This window comes from Ambystoma mexicanum, chromosome 14 (genome assembly GCF_040938575.1).
Source record: "Ambystoma mexicanum isolate Mex_15411 chromosome 14, UKY_AmexF1_1, whole genome shotgun sequence".
Lineage (NCBI taxonomy): Eukaryota > Metazoa > Chordata > Amphibia > Caudata > Ambystomatidae > Ambystoma > Ambystoma mexicanum.
Genome location: NC_090940.1, coordinates 169,681,036 through 169,700,221, shown reverse-complemented (window position 1 = coordinate 169,700,221; position 19,186 = coordinate 169,681,036). Strand labels below are relative to the sequence as shown.

The 19,186-nt window shown below is 47.8% G+C and overlaps 1 protein-coding gene across 1 annotated transcript in view; it reads right to left on the bottom strand.

Annotated features, from left to right (window-relative positions):
* GANC (glucosidase alpha, neutral C) overlaps positions 1 to 19,186 on the bottom strand; it is a 730,404-nt gene that overhangs the window by 236,982 nt on the left and 474,236 nt on the right. The window contains 2 exon segments of the mRNA XM_069638822.1: positions 182 to 283; positions 4,750 to 4,846. Of these exon segments, the coding sequence (XP_069494923.1) occupies positions 182 to 283; positions 4,750 to 4,846 (199 nt within the window).

Here is a 19,186-nt window from a genome sequence, read left to right as displayed (position 1 = left end):
ACTTTCATATTTCCTATTGCCTAATTTGCTTTCATCGGAGGGACTTAGAAAATTATACAATATAGACAGTGCAAATGTTTTTGCAACACTTCAAGATTTATGTAGACCAATGTGAGCCATTCAACATATTAACTAAAAAAACAGGAAGTCTGAGAAGCTGCCATGCGTGTAGACTCCTTACCTCCACAGAACGAGATTCCTGAAATGCTGAGTGACAGCAGCATGGGGATGCTTATTTTCAGGTACCCCCACTCTGCCGTGTTATCGCCCGTCCACATAGCACCTACAGACAGCAACCAGAAAGTCTTAGCACAACATGTGTAGATTCACAGCATATGCCACACTAATACATCAACTCTTGTGTTTGTGACTTTTACTACGAGGAAAAGTGCAGTAACTCTAAATTGTTTGTGTACTGTCATGAAGTGACATTGGAACGAGTGAGAAAGTGCTAGAAAACTGGTAAATTCAACAAAAGATGTATTCGAGACATGGGGGGTCATTACGAGTAGGGCGGTAAGGGTTAACGGTCACCGGTAACGAGACCGGTGCCGTTAAACCCTTACCGCCCTATTCCGAGTTCCCTTTGCAGGTTGGTACTTAACGCCTGCTTTTTGCAGGCGTTAAAAAACGAACCCGCAAAGGGACCTTGGAGGTAATTACGGTACCGTAATTTACGGTACCGTAATTACCTCCTTCCCCATTCCCATTGAGCCCTCTGGGTGCAAAAATGGGAATGGGGAAGGGCCCATGGTGAATGGGGAATTACCGCCCCGCCAACCTTGGAATGGGGTGGTAGAGTCGGAAAATTACCGGCGTCAACCAAGGCGCTAATAGCGCCTTGGTTAACGCCAGGGTCGGAATGAGGCCCACGGTTTCAGTAGTGGCCAAATAATACATGGTTGTGTTCAGAACTAAACTAAAGTTGTCAAGATGGACATTTGCTAGGATGTTCACAAGTCACAAAGAGAAATAAAAATCCCAAACTATCTAAAAGAACAAAAGTTCTCCAATTTCTGTCAAGACTAGTCTTGGCCTCATCCAGCAGTTTAATAATTGTTTTAAAAGAATCCAAAGGAAGCTTCCCAAATAAAGAAGACAGTGCTCAAAATCAATTGTTTTTGATGCCTCCTGGATTATATCACAAGTCTTTTGTGGATCTCACAGCATTCCCGAGCCTTCACGGTCAGAACAGGTGGTACTATAATCCTTCAAGTTACCCTGGATGAACTTCCTATTGCTTGAGTATATAGGGGAATAACGTCTCCTCTCTCCTTCTTGGTAACCCACTAGTGCCAGTGCCAGTCACACAATAATTGGTACAGATTTGGGAAAATGTTCTGGAACTTGTCAGAGGTGTAGTGGGCATTTGGAGCTTCTCTAAGGCCTGCATCATCCATTGCTGCACACTCGTTCCTAAAGTGCTCCTCAATACATTTCATGTTCTCTTTCCACTTTCTTCTTTACTTTCCCCTTGTCATCCTTATTGCTTCGTCATGTGCGTATTCCAGGAACCCCTCCTCTATCTCCTTGCCAGCTTCTCCTCATTGTCTACACTAATCATATGTACTTGGGCCTCACTTCCTGTTCCCACTCCAGCTGGCTGCTCATCCAACCTCTCTTGTCAGCATTTATTGGCCTCTACTCCTCTCTTTCTTTGTACTCTGTCTTTTGACAGCCTCCTCCCTCTCTTGGTAGCTCTTCTCTGCCTGCTTCAAGATAGCCCCCCTACTCCTTCTTCACTTTGAAGTTGTCCTTTCTCTTCACTTGGCCCGTGTTATCAGCCTCCCTCTGCACGCCCCTTTTTCAGTGTTTCTCATCTTCCACACTTATACATTCCTCCAACCCAAATAAGAAAACCCTTGTGTAGGGTACCCCTCTTCTATCTCCTCCTTGAAAGCCTTTCCTCGTTGTCTAGACTAATCATATACCCTTATGGTTCACATCCTGTTTGCCCCCATCTGAGTATTCATCCATACTCTCTAGTCAGCCTTTACTGCCACTTTCTCCTGTACTTCTTTCTTTGTACTATATGACCTCCTCTCTTGGTAGCTCAACTTCTGTTCCCTTTTCAAGCTACTTTCCCTCTGCACTTGAAGTTATCTTCTCCCTCCCCCCTCCCCCTGGGGCACGTTATCAGCCTCCATCAACAAGTGCTTTCTTCGTTGCAGGGTTCCTCTTCTTCCTCAATAAGGGGCTTCAACATACTCTCTACAGTTGACCTTCACTTCTTTCTCATATACCCTTCTCTGCCCCTCCTATGTTGAATAATATACTTTGCCTTCTCTTCCACACAGCTTGTCTCCTTCCTTCAACCATTCTCTGCTTCACTGCCCTGCCAATTTCTCCAGCCTCCTATATTCCGTCTCAATTTCCTCCTCCTACTTCTATTCCTCACCTGCCTGCCCATAACCCTTCAATGCCACCTCAGAGCTTCTTCCAACCTCTTTCTATCCCAACTCTCTGCTCCTTTTTAATCTTCTCCGGTGTTGTCCCTCCATCCATCTCTCGGTTTGCTTTCCTTCCATCACCAACAAACTCCACTGGCCTTTCCCATGCTGTCCCATTTATACCATGTCTGTTCCTCTCCTGAGGTTGAGCTTGGGATAAGAGACTACAGGTGCGTGTGTTTATTAACTCTATCTTTAGACTGGTCTATCTTGAAAAAATGTATCAGTTCAATGCCGGTGTATATATCCACATTAGGAGATTACAAGGAGGCTGAACTGTGGCTTTATAAAAACAGCCTACCATCACGGATGGCTCTTCCACTATGAGCATGTGCAGGAGGAAAGGAGATCCCTGCTGAAGGCCGTGTTACCTATTCTTGCCTCATAACTTTCCATGATGAAGAAGCTGTTTGAATGGTACCGCAATGGGATAGGCCTGATTTCTTTTGTTTATTTTACCCCAGGATAGGCCCCAGACATGCAGTCCATGTCCCCAGATATCTCTCCCCAGGTTTGTACATCCCTTAAAGGGTCAAACATTGCTATGGTGACCATGTGGTGATTCCTAGACTCCCACTCATGGGCCGACGGAGGTCACCAGGGAAACCTCCCCAGAACACCCATGGTTCGGGCATCACACTCTGGGTGGCAGCCCCCAGACCCCTGGGATACCCCTTCTCCCAGAACAAGTATCCAGTGGGGGTTTGGGGGGGACAAACAATACATCTATTTTCATGAACATCTTAATTTACTCATCTGTAATTCTGTTGTGCAGATCCATTCAAGAGACTTATATCATAGTGAGACTTTTCTTATGGTTTAAGAAATAAGATAAACTGACATCAGAAAAGAACTAGTGTGGCAATTTCCCTACTTATTACAGAAACTAGATATTCTTGCAGGTATGTCAGAGTCCTCTTCGCCCCTTAGCAAATCCATTGTAGCCATCAGGGCACCACTCCTCAATGTGGCAAAAAGGGTTCCATCTGACCATCCTAACTAGGATTGTACTACACTACACTTACTTCCTGTACAAGCTATAATCAGCTTCAAATCCTTCTACAACATATACAGACTCTGCATTTGTATGCTGTTGCCACCCTGCAACATGGGGTTTGGCAACCTGTATGTTTTTGCAAACACTTATGTAACTAAGTATGCCGCCCTGAAACATGGGGTTAAGCAACCTGAATGTTTTTTCATGTTTTTGCAAGTACTTATGTAACTAAGTAAGCCTTTTGTAACAGCGCTGTGATGCCCAAGGGCTGTTGTGCACTTTATAAATGCAAATAAATAAATAAATGGAGCATTCATGGTGAAATCTTGCATATACCTGGTAGAAGAAATCACAATCGCTGTTGCCAATCGTAGCACTGGAACTTAAGTGTTGTAAAACAGAAAAGACAATTCCCAAAGGATCCCTCCCAGTTCAAACATGCCCCATTCCCCCTAGAATTGAAGGAGGTGGCCCGTGTGTTCTCAGAGTTTCTAATCCACTGATGTAAGAACACTTACACCTCCCGTGGGAAACTGGTGAAAAACACCAACCACTTTCATTTGGTATGCCTTTCCCTGCCACCTTTCCCTATGCTCCGCTCACTCCCCTCCTCCGGCTGATAATCCTATGCACGCACTCCTACACCCAGGGAATTCTATTTCACCCCCGCTCTATGTATAATGCTAATCTTCTTTTAAAGTCTTAGCTTTATGACTTCCACAAATTAAACATGTAATTAAATCTCATTAATCATTTTTCAGCTTAAAACGGACTGTTCCTGAGTTGTGGTGCTATTAAAGTTGTGTTTCTTTGAGGCCCACTGTTTTTTAATATATTCTACCTTTTGAAGCATGGCATCTGGACTTTACAGATTTCTTCAAATCAAGTAGAGAACCCTTCCATTTGTGGGTCTCTAGTGTGGGACCTTTTCATGCCACCAAAACGCAGAAAGGTCCTCTCGGTGAGGACTCACCAGGTCTTGCTTCACTCCATAACTAGGGGGTTACAAAGTAAATGAGGTAGGGAGGCTGGAGACCAGTGGCGCATAGCACCTCCTTGCCTGGGGGAAAAAAAACATTGCAGAGGCCATTCATTTCACCCACCTAAGCTTGGCCTTTAAAAACCTTTATGGAAAGTGCTGGACTTTACAGCATGTGTACAGCATGGACGGGTCCATTTTCTCACACTGTATATGCTAAGCGCTAGGAAGCAAGGCTTTTGTATATGTGGCACCATATCAATCTTTTCCAAAACAATTGCTCCCAGATCCGCCCCAGGCCTGAAAATGATGCTGATACTTACCATAGCGCTGAGAGCCAGCAAAGAACGATCGGGTCAGGACAAAGGGCCGTTCCTTCCCTCCAGAGCGATGGATCAGCCCTTCTGAAGTGGCCATTTGCTTTCAAGATACAGAAACAAATAGGATTAGTCTGAAGGTTTTATGCTTCTAGTCTTCCACAATGGCCAAATAAACAGAAAGTTTCACGTCATACTGCACACATCACTCTAGCATAGGAAGATGGGGAAATCATACATACTTTTCAGTGAAGGGTACTTAATATTGCTCTGCATTTCATAAAGAATTTTGGAGCAGTCATCTAATAAAATCAAAAAATGAAGCTGTGAGAAAGGCATTGCTGAACAGTAGTTAAACGGCCAGAGTGCCCAACTAGTACAGATTGAAATGAAGAGCGAAGTTACAGCGTAAGGTGGTAAACATTACTCTGGTGACGTATGGTATCGCAAAGGAAGCTCATTGGAAAGTCACTCAAGGTGTCCTGAATTCAAACAATCTAAATCAGCTTTCAAAGATAAATAAAACTACCAGAGATTTAGCAACATGCTAAATCCAGTTTTTCTGGCAAGCATTCGACCAACCATTTGTTTTGTCAGCAGGATATTAAACCCATTCCGCTTCCCTTTTTAACTACTCAGAAGCTCCAGCCGCCTCACCAGCATCTGGATGCCCCAGAGAAACATTGCCACCGAGGGAATCATCGCTGGGTAGGTCCATGACTCAATTTCACTCAACTTCTGTCCTGATTAGCTGCAGTTCCTCTCCTCCTCATCCAACATATTCAAGGCGGGCCGTTAGGGACCAGGACAGACATAATCCATGGCCACCTGAACAGTACCCTGGAGGATTCTCTTCCTAACCAAGTGCTTTGCAGAGGCTGCTCTGTGCGAGGCAAGTGGGCCAGTGTTTGCCATGAACAGAATGGGTTTTAATAGAGAAGCAGTGAGCCAATAACCTCGGAATAATGAGACCAGAGTGGTCCCATCCCAAAGAATCACGCTGAGTCTTAACGAAAAGTCCAAGGGTGTTTATTAAAAACAAATGGTCAGAATGGCTAGTGATCTCAAGTTCATTGGGCTTCTGAGTCCTTTGGGGTTGGTGCTCAGGATAGCCCTTTCCTCTGGCGTCTTCCCTGGGCCTGGGTCCCGCCTCCCAACACCAGATGTCCCTACCAGTTTGTTAGTAACTCAACAATCAGTAGCCCCTGCCTTTCACTTCCCTACACCACAGGGGTTTACCCTAAGACATTGGCTATCTGACTCTCTAGGGAACTTCTAGCTTTCCCTCTCCTATCCCCCCCCTTAGTAGTCTCAGGAAATGGGGAATGGTGCCTTCTCTCGACCAGTGTCACTCTTACTTCTGTCAGACCCTCTCGCTCCTGACCTTTCGCTATTCTGGTCCTTATGGCTGTTCCCCTCCCACTGCATCACTGTCCCTCCAAACACTCACTCCAACATCCTCCCTCCACCCTTAGATCGTACTTCCTTTTTCACTCCTATTCCTATTACCACTTGTATCCGCAAGGGCCTCATTACACGGAAGGCGGTAATGGTTAACGGCCACCGTTAATGGTAACGGTGACCGTTAACCATTACCGCCTTACTACGAGGTCCCTTAGCGGGTTGGTGCTTTAACGCCTGCTTTTTGCAGGCGTTAAAAACCAACCCGCTAAGGGACCTCGGAGCTAATTACGGCACCGCAAAATTGCGGTGCCGTAATTAGCGCCTTCCCCCATTCCCATAGAGCCCTATGGGGCAGAAATGGGAATGGGGAAGGGCAATGGCGGAAGGGGGATTTACCGCCCCACCAACCTTGGAATGGGGCGGTAAATCCCCTTACCGCCAAGGCGGTGCCGGTAATTTACCGGCATGGTCCAGGGTGCAGTTACAAGCGTGGAGTGCACAAGGAGAACATTACATGATAAAAGATCAGTTGCCCTACTTCAGGAATCGTTTATTCTTACCAAACCAAGAACTACGAGAACAAGTCATGTCTGGTTATCATGATTCCTTGATCGAGGGCCACCCCGGAATCGCTAAAACCCTAGCCAAGGTCAAATGAAATTATTGGTGGCCCATGTGGCGTAAAGACATTATCCAATTCATCCTATTGTCATGCCTGCGCCATGGGCGCATCCATTTACGCTCAATTTGGACTATATGTTTATCATTTATTGACAACAGACTCTTGGATCCATCTATATTTACTTTGGGAACTTTATTTCCCATTTGCGAGACTTTGGTGCTTTATTATTATTTCCAACAAACTACGCATACCATAATGCACCTGGCTACAAGCATCGATTCCTGGCTGTTCCTATTGGTTATCAAAGGAACTACACCCCCCAGAAGCCCTAGGGACTTGCCCTGCTTCCACCAGCCCAGGAACAGAAAGGGAGGTGGTCAATTGCCTGCAGGTGTGCTTCGCCAGGTGCAACCAATTAGCCTGCCCCTGTGCTGGGCTAGGCAGTATAAAGGCTGCTGCCTGCAGTGGCTCAGCCTCTTGCATCTGAGAGTCCTTCCTCCACCTTTCGTGTCTTCCTACGGATCCTGTATGCTGTTTACCTTCACTCCTACTTGGACCCTGCCTCAGTCCAGCTCCTCTGGGCTTCCTGCCTTGCAGCCTGTTATGCTCTGCTGCCTTCCAGTCTCCGCCCTTGCCCTGCCGGGCTCTCCAAATTGCAGCCGATCACGCTCTGCTGCCTTCCAGCCTCCGTCCTTGCCCTCCTGGGCTCTCCACATTGCAGCCGATCACGCTCTGCTGCCTTCCAGCCTTCAGCCCTTGTCTTCTGGGCTCCCTGCTCTGCAGCCTGCCTCAGTCCGGCTGCCTTAGCCCTTGTCCTCTGGGCTATCACACTCTGCTGCCTTCCAGCCTTCAGCCCTTGTCTTCTGGGCTCCCTGCTCTGCAGCCTGCCTCACTCCGGCTGCCTTAGCCCTTGTCCTCTGGGCTCCCTGCTCTACAGCCTACCTCACTCTGACTACCTACAGCCCTTGTCTTCTGGGCCTTCCTACTTTGCAGCTTATCACGCTCCGCTGCCTACTACCTACCTTTTCCGCTGGGTGCTCGGCCTAGCAGCCCTCTACAGTCCTCTGCTACCTTCTACGTTCAGCGGCCCTGTCCCTCAGGGTTCACTCCTTACTGCCCGGCCCTTTTGGGATCCTTGCCGTGCAGTCTGCTTTACTCTGCTGCCCTAAGCCCTTTTCCTCTGGGCTTTCTACCTTACAGTCCTACTCCTGTGGGCTTACTCATTGCTTTCCTGCTCCTCTGAGCTCTCAACCTTGTTCCTTACTGTCCTCTGCTATCCTATCCTGTTACACGACTTTCCTTTCATTTCCTTCTGCTAGTTTGCTATCACCTCCTTTCCTGGATTTGTCTGTAGTATCTTCTCTTGTACTGTTTGTAGACCCTTTTGTACAGAGATTGTCGGTTGGTTCCCATCAGTCAACCTCTGCCCCTTCCCTTGTCCTGTTTCTACATTACAGACACCCAGAGCTGCTGTTCCAAGTCATGAGCAAACAGCGTGGGCCTCTGTTATAGCAAACTGTGCAGAAGGCTAGAGTATTTCCAAGGTTCGTGGAATACTCTTTTCCTATATCTGCATACACCCCAAAAGGGTATTCAATCTGTATCTTTTCCCTTGCTACTCTTGCCTACTCTTCGTTCTCTTTCCTTTCCGCTGTGTGTGTTCTTATCTGTCCACTTTATTTGGCACAACCACCCAAACCCTTTCTGGGTGTCCTGTGCCACTCTTAATAGAGTGCCATCCCTGACACCTATCTTGTGGAGTGTGTGCTCAAAACAAGTCATCCAAGCAGAAACTGGCTGGGCTATTACAACCATTGGAAATCCCACCAGCACCCTGGCACACGTTGTCCCTCGATTTTATTACTGACTTACCACCCAGTCAAGGGTTTAACACTATTCTTGTGGTTGTGGACCTATTTTCAAAAATGGCACATTTCATTCCTCTTAAGGGGCTCCCAAATGCTTTCACTCTGGCAAAGGTATCTCTTGAAGGCATCGTACGGCTCCATGGGTTTCCTACAGTTTTGGTCTCAGACCGAGGTACTCAATTCGTATCTAACTTCTGGAGAAAATGCTGCTCTATGGCCCAGATCGACATCCGGCTATCCACCCGTCACCATCCCCAAACGGATGGTCAAACTGAGAGGACAAATCAGACGCTCGAGCAGTATCTGTGTTGCATGTTACACCAAGCTGAAGGAAGCTGGTTCGACCTATTATGGATAGCTGAATATGCTTATAATAATTCCCTACACAACAGCACTGGGCAGACATCCTTTTATACCATGTATTGCAGGCACCCACGTACTTCTGAGTTGGACGTTCCTACAACCCTGGAAATGCCAGCAGTCAAAACCTTGCACACGACCATTTCTCAAACCTTTAAAAGGGCATCTGAACACCTACTTCAAGCTAACAATCGCCAAAAGAAGTTTGCTGATCAACACCGAGCAAAGGCCCCCAACTACCAAGTGGGAGACAAAGTCTGGCTGGCGTCTAAACACGTGTCCATTAAAGGAGCCTGAACTTTCCGTCCAAGATACATGGTTCCATTCACCGTCACCTCTGTGATAAATCCTGTGCCGGTCAGAGTAGCTTTGCCGTCAAACATGCAGATTCATCCTGTGTTCCACGTGTCTCTACTTAAACCTGTTCAACCTGGGACCCGGGTAGCAACGCCACTGCAGCCAGTAGTAGTCGCCGGGGAGCCAGAATTTGAAGTAAAGGACATCCTAGATTCAAAGTACTTCAGATCCAAATTATACAACTTCGTAGACTGGAAGGGGTATGGTCCACAAGACAGGACATGGGAGCCTTGTGAGTACATCCATGCACCTCGCTTGCTTAGACAATTTCATCAAAACCATCCAACCAAACCAGGACCAGATAGAAGAGCCACCTTGAGAGGGGCCTTGGGGGAAGTGCTGTCATGATTCCTGCCCCTCATGTCCCCATCCCTCCAAGATGCCAGGCTGGAGCCAGGCCACGATCACCTACATGGCCCTCAAGGGCCTCTCCATCCCTCCAAAGACCCCCTTGGAGTCAGACTTGGCGATTGTGGCACCAGACTCACTCACTCCCATAGGATAACATTGGAGATTGGACTTGTAGTGCATTGGTGGGGACAAGATGGATTCCCCCACATATTTCGGTTCCCCGAACTGCATGTGCGGTCTAGTCTTTTGGGTGTGGTTCAGCCCAGAGACACCTGAGATACCCAGAGACTATTTAAGCCACACCCAGGCTGAGAAACATGCTTTGCGTTTTCTGCACCTGCAACGTGACACTCACCGTGTTCGGATCGGTCTCTAGTAGGCCTGCATCTTTCTTCTGCGCTCAGCTCCTGCAAGAACAGGAACACCGTTAGAAACAGCCTTACCTTGCGGCGCTTCTGCCCATCATTCATCGCTCCTTCTGTTCTGCGGGCATCTTCGGCGGTGTCATTCCCATCCCGGCACGCTGCTTCCTAAGGAAAAGGGAAAAGAACTGAAAAAAGGCATTCTGCAAATCTTCGCTTATTTTTAAATACTGTATAAGCTTCAAACGCTTACCTGAATCCCAACCGCTCTGGGGGAACTCTGTCTCTGGAACTTCTCATCCATCTGCAAGAGGGAAAAGACACTCCAGGTTAGCGTGGAAACATCTAGAGGCGCCGCATACCGCGCTTACCCACCGCATTTGTTCTTCATAACCGGCATACACGCTGAAAACGTGGCGGCACCTAAAAGACACAGAAAAAGAACTCAGTTCAATGCAAATACGAAAGGGGTGCATCGCACATCGTGCTCTCACTCACCTTCAGAGCTACTCATCTCAGCAGCACGCCGCCATCCCCGGACGCCGGCCATCGTCTAAGGAAGGAAAGGAACGAAGTTAGAGAACTGTTCAAAAGACTCATTATACTTACCCGTCGGACTCTTGCCAGTGAAGTAACTAGGCAGCAACGAGCCTGCATCAATCAACGCGCCCCTGCGCTGAAAGCAGGACGGAGAGCACACTATCCAAGGAAACAAGGTGAGCTGTGGATCAAAGGGAAGGATAGGACCCCAGGGAAGAAGGGGTTCAAGCACACAGAGACAATAGGGAGTTAAACTCTACCAATCCTGTGTTTCAGGCCCAGTCTCCAGTCGAATAGCCTCCAGGGAAGTGTTCGAGGTCGTAAGAGGTCAGAACAGGCTGAGTGACGTCCCCGTGGATACCAGGTGAGCGTTACAATAGAGGTGTGGTGGCAGAACCTCCAAAAATGGGCAGAGGTGGAAACAGCAGTATGATATGGAATGGCTAGTAGAGGGGAAGAGGAAGAAACAGAAACTCTGATGGCCTGGAGACATCTAGTGGCCACACTGTATGGGCCTACCCAAGGCGGGCCAAATGAACAAGACTTCTCTGGGGACACAGAGGAAGAGGAACCTCTAAAAGATACTAAAGCGGAGGACGCTGGAGTGCAAAGCTCGAGTTGAAGGGGGTGGGCAAAGGGAATATAGTGACCAACTTAAGGTAGAATGTCTGATGCTTGTTCACCAAGACGCACACTGTTGGAATGTTTATTTTCTTGTTATTATGGTTTGTTCTTTTTTTAATGTTTTTTGTGGTTCTTCTTTCCTTTTGGACCGTTGTTATTATTGAAAATAATAAAAACTGTTATAAAAAAATAAATACAAGGAAGACGGCGAGACCGGAGAGGGTTGCAAGAAGGGAAGCACCCTTGACCTATAAAGACTGTTACTTTCACAAGCCTTGGAAAGTAAGAAACCGAAGACCAGGAACTAAGGCTGATCAAACCTACACAGTGTGTCGGAGGTACCTGGGGCTCTCCTGCCTCGATAACAAAGGCGGGGAGGAGTGATTGCCGCTGTTGCTCCTACAACAAAGCAGCACCCGAAAAAGCAACACAGCCCGCGAGTCGGAGGGACTGATATCAAGCCAGCTTGTGTTTTGAACCAATGTTGCAAGCAGCAACATTGTATAAAAGGAGTATTGTATGAAGCATTTGGAATAAGTGACACAACTGTAATTGAAAGCTGGAAAGAATTACTTAAACTTCATAATTGAACTATGGGGAATTCAAGAAAATATACCATATGCAAAGTGGTCCGGCACCATGTGGGTGCTCATTAGAAAGTCTTTGTTAGGTATCCAACTGATGCTGAGTGTGAAAGAAATATTGAGATCGAAGCGGTCATGCAATGGGTCTCGCTAAACATGGTGCACATTTGAAAGTCTTTGACAGTGTAAAGTAAATCCAATTGGTCCGAGCAGGGCTGAGGGAGACTAATTGAACCTTGTTAAAGTGATCTGAGCCCGGAAGAGGGGGAACCAAAGTTGAAGGGATGTGAGCCTAGAAGAGGGGGATCCAACGCTGAATGGATCTGAACCCGGAAGAAGGGGATCCAACGTTTAACTTTTTGTTTGTGAAAAGGATCGGTGCCTGGCTAAGGGGGATCCAGGGTAAATACCCAAAATGAATGCTGTAAACGGTAAAGGGAACATTTGCGTGTCATTTCTGTTACAGCAGGCCTCTGTGGCAAGAGACTGGTGAGAAGTCAAGAAACTTGAACACAGAAGATCTTGAGTTTGTGAACTGTGAAACTGGAACTGTATCCTCGTGCTGCAGAAGCCAGAGTGTGCGCTTTGCTCAAGTGAGCCCCCTTGCCCGATGCTGAAAACGTGGGGAAGAGAGGCACCGCCCAAGTATCCTGATTTATCATTTTGTGAACACTTCTTTCTTTTTCATGAACTACACCCCACACTATTTGTAACTAGTAGTAAGGATTGGCAATAGTTTATTTTAGTACAGGCCCTTTTTATGTTGATAAATCTCCACTAGAACTGCCCTCTTTATTATTTGATGGTAGTAGCTTGCTCCCATCTTTAGATTTAGGTTTAGATAGGTATTTATCATACCCCTGCAAAGGTTCAACAAACACCCTTGAAATGTAATTACTTTTGTCTGTCTTACTATTGCCACCATGCGTTCCTTACAACAGCCAGCAGCCTAACACCAGCCATGCGAGACAGGAGTGCAGCAATTCTCCAGGGATCTACATTCCATTCAGAAGAGGAGGCCTTAATAATGAGGCTCCAACCAGTTTACCAGAGATTTTAAGATTGAAAGGCCCATCAAAAGGCCTTATAATACAGGGACTCCAGTTCATCAGATTTTCTTTCAATTGCCTTGCCAGAGATGCTTCCAGAAAAGGTGGCGGAGCTTACAAGCCCTTTTTGAAGCCTCACTAAGCACTCCTCTGCCATACCCACTTGAGCCAGGTAAGTGATCGAACAGGGTGAGTAGCCATTCCTGGGAGGGTGTGGGGTATTTAAGGAGGTGTGTGTGTGAGTGTGCAAGTGTGGGTTGGTTGGGTGAGGACAGGCGGTGGAGAAGGACGTCCAAGAAACCAGAGGAGGTGAAAGCAGAAAGTAGGCCAGAAACTCTTGGTTAGAGGGGGTCCGTGGAGTTTTTGTGTGTGAGAGAATAGTGGGAGTAGGGAAATCGGAGTAGGAGTAGTGGAGTGGAGCAGAGGTAGTGACGGAGTTAGTAGTTGTAGTTGGGAGTAAAGATAGAAGGTGGCGGGAGTAGTAAGAGAAAGACAGAATTGGTAGAGTGGTTGTCTTTAATAGAGTGGTGAGCCGGGCACCATATCCCTTGAGGAGGACTGTGTTAGTATAGACGTGGTGGTAGCAGAGTAAGGAGAGTAGGAGAGTTAGAGCGGGAGGTACAACAGGAGGTGGTGAAGTACAGTGAGCAAGAGGAGGGAGAAGGACAAACAGAGGCCTCATTACACGGAAGGCAGTGATACGAATTGAGTACCTCGGTCTGAGACCAAAACTGTAGGAAACCCATGGAGCCGTACGATGCCTTCAAGAGATACCTTTGCCAGAGTGAAAGCATTTGGGAGCCCCTTAAGAGGAATGAAATGTGCCATTTTTGAAAATAGGTCCACGACCACAAGAATAGTGTTAAACCCTTGACTGGGTGGTAAGTCAGTAATAAAATCGAGGGACAACGTGTGCCAGGGTGCTGGTGGGATTTCCAATGGTTGTAATAGCCCAGCCAGTTTCTGCTTGGATGACTTGTTTTGAGCACACACTCCACAAGATAGGATGAATTGGATAATGTCTTTACGCCACATGGGCCACCAATAATTTCATTTGACCTTGGCTAGGGTTTTAGCGATTCCGGGGTGGCCCTCGATCAAGGAATCATGATAACCAGACATGACTTGTTCTCGTAGTTCTTGGTTTGGTAAGAATAAACGATTCCTGAAGTAGGGCAACTGATCTTTTATCATGTAATGTTCTCCTTGTGCACTCCACGCTTGTAATTGCTCCGGACTCATCAGGTTTTGGATTTCTTCATGTAATTCTTTCTGAGTTATGGTTGCTGTGATTCCTAGGAGCTTGTCACTCGAGATGATTGCTATTGGGTCAGGGGTCCGATACCCTTGCTCTTCCACCCCCATACGGGAAAGGGCATCAGCCTTCCCGTTTTTCACCCCTGGTCGAAATGTAATCACGTAGTCATATTCAGCAAAAAAAAGAGCCCAACGTAGTTGTCGTGAGGATTGGGCCTTTGCCGTTTTTAGGTACTGGAGGTTCCGGTGGTCAGTTATTACGGTGATTGCGTGTCTGGCACCCAAGAGGTAGTGCCGCCATGCCTTAAAGGATGACTTAATGGCCAGGAGTTCTTTGTCTGTGATAACGTAATTGAGTTCAGGGAGTGTGAATTTACGTGACCAGAAGGCAACAGGGTGTAACTGGCCCGTTTCGGGGTCCTTTTGTGAGAGGACGGATCCCATAGCCGTGCTTGAGGCATCCGTTTCCACCAGGTATGGGAGATCAGGGCGAGGGTGGCGTAAGATTGGGGCAGATGTGAATCTTGCTTTGAGTTCCTGGAAAGCCTCTCCGGCTTCTGTTGTCCACTGAACTTTTTGTTGCTTTTCCTTAGTAATGACGTGATGGGATGCACGATTTGCGAAAATCCTGGGACGAACCAGCGTTAGAAGTTTGCAAAACCCAGCATACTTTGAACCCCCTTGAATGAATTTGGGGATGGCCAGTTCAGGATAGCATCTACCTTGTGTACATCCATTTGGATTCCATTCGGGCTGAGAATAAAGCCCAAGAATTCCACCTCAGAGACGTGGAATGAGCACTTTTCGAGCTTGGCGTAGAGCTGGTGTTGATGGAGTTTCTCCAATACGGATCGCACGTGTTTAACATGGTCCTGCTTTGATGCGGAATATACTAGGATATCGTCGATGTACACTAGAGCACAGACATCAATCAATTCCCGTAGGACATCGTTCATGAATTATTGAAATGCAGCAGGCACGTTGCAAAGGGCATTACTTGATATTCGTACAAGCCGTATTTGGTGCGAAAAGCGGTTTTCCATTCATCCCCCTGTTTTACCTGAACAAGGTGATATGCCCCCCTCAGGTCTAGTTTTGTGTAGATGTGGGCATCTTTCACTTGATCAAGCAATTCAGGGATCAGTGGCAGGGGGTAGCGATTTTTTACGGTAATCTGGTTCAGTGCGCGATAGTCGATGCACGTTCTCAAGTACCCCTCCTTTTTTGGTACGAATAATAGAGGACTGGCTGCTGGAGACTTCGAGGGACGGATGAACCCGTTGCCCAGGTATTGGTCAAGATAGGCCTTCAGGTGCTGGTTTTCTGGTTCCGTGAGTGTGTAAATTCGCCCACAAGGGATTTGTGCGCCGGGTATCAGGTCAATTTGGCAATCGTATGGTCTATGCGGTGGCAGGGTATTAGCCTGTTCTTTCTGAAAGACATCTTCAAAGTCCTGGTATTCACTTGGTAGGGTGCCGATTGCCACAGTCGCAAGCGTGGAGGTTCTGGTGTCTATTGGTTGTTTCTCTTGGCGATAACATGTGTGGACACAAGTCTCGGGAAAGGCCAATTCTTTTGCTCGCCAATTGATTTGAGGAATGTGAGCTACCAACCATGGCATTCCCAAAATCAACCGGAACTGTGGTGCCTTAATGAGGTCGAAAACGATAGATTCTTGGTGTCCATCCTGGCACAGAAGGGTTAAAGCTGCAGTGCATTGGGATACTGGACCAGAAGCTATTTCCGTGCCGTCGACAGTAGTAACAGTGTCAGTGCTTGATTTAGGGGGCGTAAAGGAAGCCCCATCTTTGCCGCAAGATCCTGGTTGATGTAATTCCCAACGGCTCCACTGTCTATGTACGCTCTTACTGCATGCATCCGAGATGGTTGTTGGTGATTGATCAAGACCACAGATAGTGCAAAATGGGAGGTCTGTAGTTCACTTTCTTCGCTCGACAAGTGGACCCCTACACTTGCCGGGCTGAGGAGTTTTCCGATTCCTTGATGGTATCTTCCTTGTCCGTGGCCCCTACCGTCCTCCTCGGTGGCTTCACAGGGCACTCTTTAAGGAAATGACCTGACCGTCCACAGTACAGACTTAACTTCTGCTGCCTCCTTTTATCCTTTTCCGCTTTAGTCAAGGGGGTTCTGACCCCCCCGATTTGCATTGGTTCTCCTGAACCTTCCGTTGTTCGGGCAGTATTGTCCTTTGAACGCACATACATAGGGCGAAGGTCCGGTCTGGTTCGATCTGCTCTTCGGTCCTGCAACCTATGATAAAGTTGAACAACAAGGTCAATGAATTCTGAGCAGTCTTTCGGGGGGTTCACTACTTGTGCAAGAAGATCCTTGAGTTTCCCCCGCAACCCCTGATGAAATAACGTGGTTCTCTTCTCCACTGGCCATTCTGCTTCAACTACAAGTCTATTGAACGTGGCTATGTATGTTAATAGGTCTTGATTCCCTTGGCGTAGGGACAGAAGTTCGTTGTCTAATGCCTGCCCATGAGTACGACGGACGAACAGCTTTTCCATCTCCTGCTGAAAGCCCCTGAAGTCATGCAGCAAAGGATTGTCTTGGGCCACAAAGGGTACAGACCAGTCCGCGGCGCTACCACTCAGGTAGGATAGCATAAAAGCGACCCGTGATTGGTCATTCGGAAAGGCCCCTGGGCTACAAAGGAAGTGCAGGCGGCACTAGTTCATGAACGTTGCAAACCTCTTGGGATCCCCCGTAAATCATTCAGACGGGGCCAAGGGGACTGCCCCAGGAAGGGTTATCTGAACGGGATTGGCTGATGGCGCTGGCATCGAGGGCACGCTTCCCGGCAATGGTGCATGCCCTGCTTGTGACTGGAGAAGTTGCCGGCTTAAATCAACAGTGCGTTCTTTGACTACTATCAGCTCTCTCCTCAGGGTGTTGGTCTCCTGCCTGGCTGCATGTACTTCGGAACATAGCTGCCCCAACATGTGGGCTAACTGGTCGGTTTCTGACGTTTCTATGACACCCAGGTGGATTTTGATGTGAGGCTTTGCGTTCTGTAACGCTCACCTGGTATCCACGGGGACGTCACTCAGCCTGTTCTGACCTCTTACGACCTCGAACCCTTCCCTGGAGGCTATTCGACTGGAGACTGGGCCTGAAACACAGGATTGGTAGAGTTTAACCCCCTATTGTCTCTGTGTGCTTGAGCCCCTTCTTCCCCAGGGTCCAACCCTTCCCTTTGATCCACAGCTCACCTTGTTTTCTTGGATAGTGTGCTCTCCGTCCTACTTTCAGCGCAGGGGCGCGTTGATTGATGCAGGCTCATTCCTGCCTAGTTACTTCACTGGCAAGAGTCCGACAGGTAAGTATAATGAGTCTTTTGAACAGTTCTCTAACTTCGTTCCTTTCCTTCCTTAGTTGATGGCCGGCGTCCGGGGATTGCGGCGTGCTGCTGAGATGAGTAGCGCTGAAGGTGAGTGAGAGCGCGATGCGCAATGCACCCTTTTCGTATTTGCATTGAACTGAGTTCTTTTTCTGTGTCTTTTAGGTGCCGCAACGTTTTCAGCGTGGATGCCGGTTATGAAGAACAAATACGGTGGGTAAGCGCGGTATGCGGCGCCTCTAGATGTTTCCACGCTAACTTGGAGTGTCTTTTCCCTCTTACAGATGGATGAGAAGTTCCGGAGACAGAGTTCCCCCAGAGCGGCTGGGATTCAGTTAAGCGTTTGAAGCTCATACAGTATTTAAAAATAAGTAAAGATTTGCAGAATGCTTACTAATGCATTTTTTCTGTTCTTTTCCCTTTTCCTTAGGAAGCGGCGTGCCGGGATGGGAATGCCACCGCCAAAGATGCCCGCAGAACAGAAGGAGCGATGAATGATGGGCAGAAGTGCCGCAAGGTATGGCTGTTCCTAACAGTGTTCTTGTTCTTGCAGGAGCTGAGTGCAGAAGAAAGATGCAGGCCTACTGGAGACCGATCCGAACACTGTGAGTGTCACGCTGCAGGTGCAGAAAACGCAAAGCATATTTCTGAGCCTTTCTGTGGCTTAAATAGTCTCTGGGTATCCCAGGTGTCACACCCAAAAAACTAGACCGCACATGCAGTTCTGGGAACCGAAATATGTGGGGGCATCCATCTTCTCCCCACCAATGCACTACAAGTCCAATCCCCAATGTTATCCTATGGGAGTGAGTGAGTCTGGTGCCACAAGCACCAAGTCTGACTCCAAGTGGGTCTTTGGAGGGATGGAGAGGCCCTTGAGGGCCATGTCGGTGATCTTGGCCTGGCTCCAGCCTGACATCTTGGAGAGCTGGGGATATGAGGGGCAGGAATCATGACATCTATCTTGGGCCTTTGGCTTGCCTTCCAGCCCATGGCTATTCTACGCTTGGCTAATATGTAAGCCAGGTCCTTAAGTTTACTAACATGTTTCAGGTTGCGAGGCCTTGTGAAGCTCCCCATCATACATGCCCACACTGATTCCACATCCAACTTTATTCCTTTCTCGCACAATCGATGGGCAATTTCCAACCAGAATTTCGCTACCTCTGTGCATGCCCAGAACATGTGTACCATCCCGGCATTCTCTTCCCCACATATAGGGCACCTTTGTGTTTCTGCGCTCTTAAATCTGGCGGTTCTCCTGGGGCGTCATATCCGCCCTATGAATTACATATAATTGGATCTGCTGCAACCTTGCATTTATGGATACTTTTTTGTGGTTTCCTTGGGCCCTTTCCCACTGTCCATCATGCATGGGTGCTCCCACTTCTTCTTCCCAGTCCCTTCTCACATTTGTTACCTCCTTGCCCACCCTGGACATTTAAAGTTCATTAACTTCGGGAGACTTCATGTCCCCCCTCCAAGATGTCATAGATTGTCTCTATGGCCTCGTCGGGTTGCTCCTCAAGCGCCGTTCCAGGCCATAATTCTCTCACCCTCCGTACCACTCTGGTGTAGGTAATGTGTTGTCCCAGGTGCAGTCTGGTTTCTTCTATCAGCGCCTTGAGTTCTATGACCTTCCCCTCGTGCCACAGGTCTCCCAGTGTAGCGATACCCACCGATTCCCAGTGTTTTCGG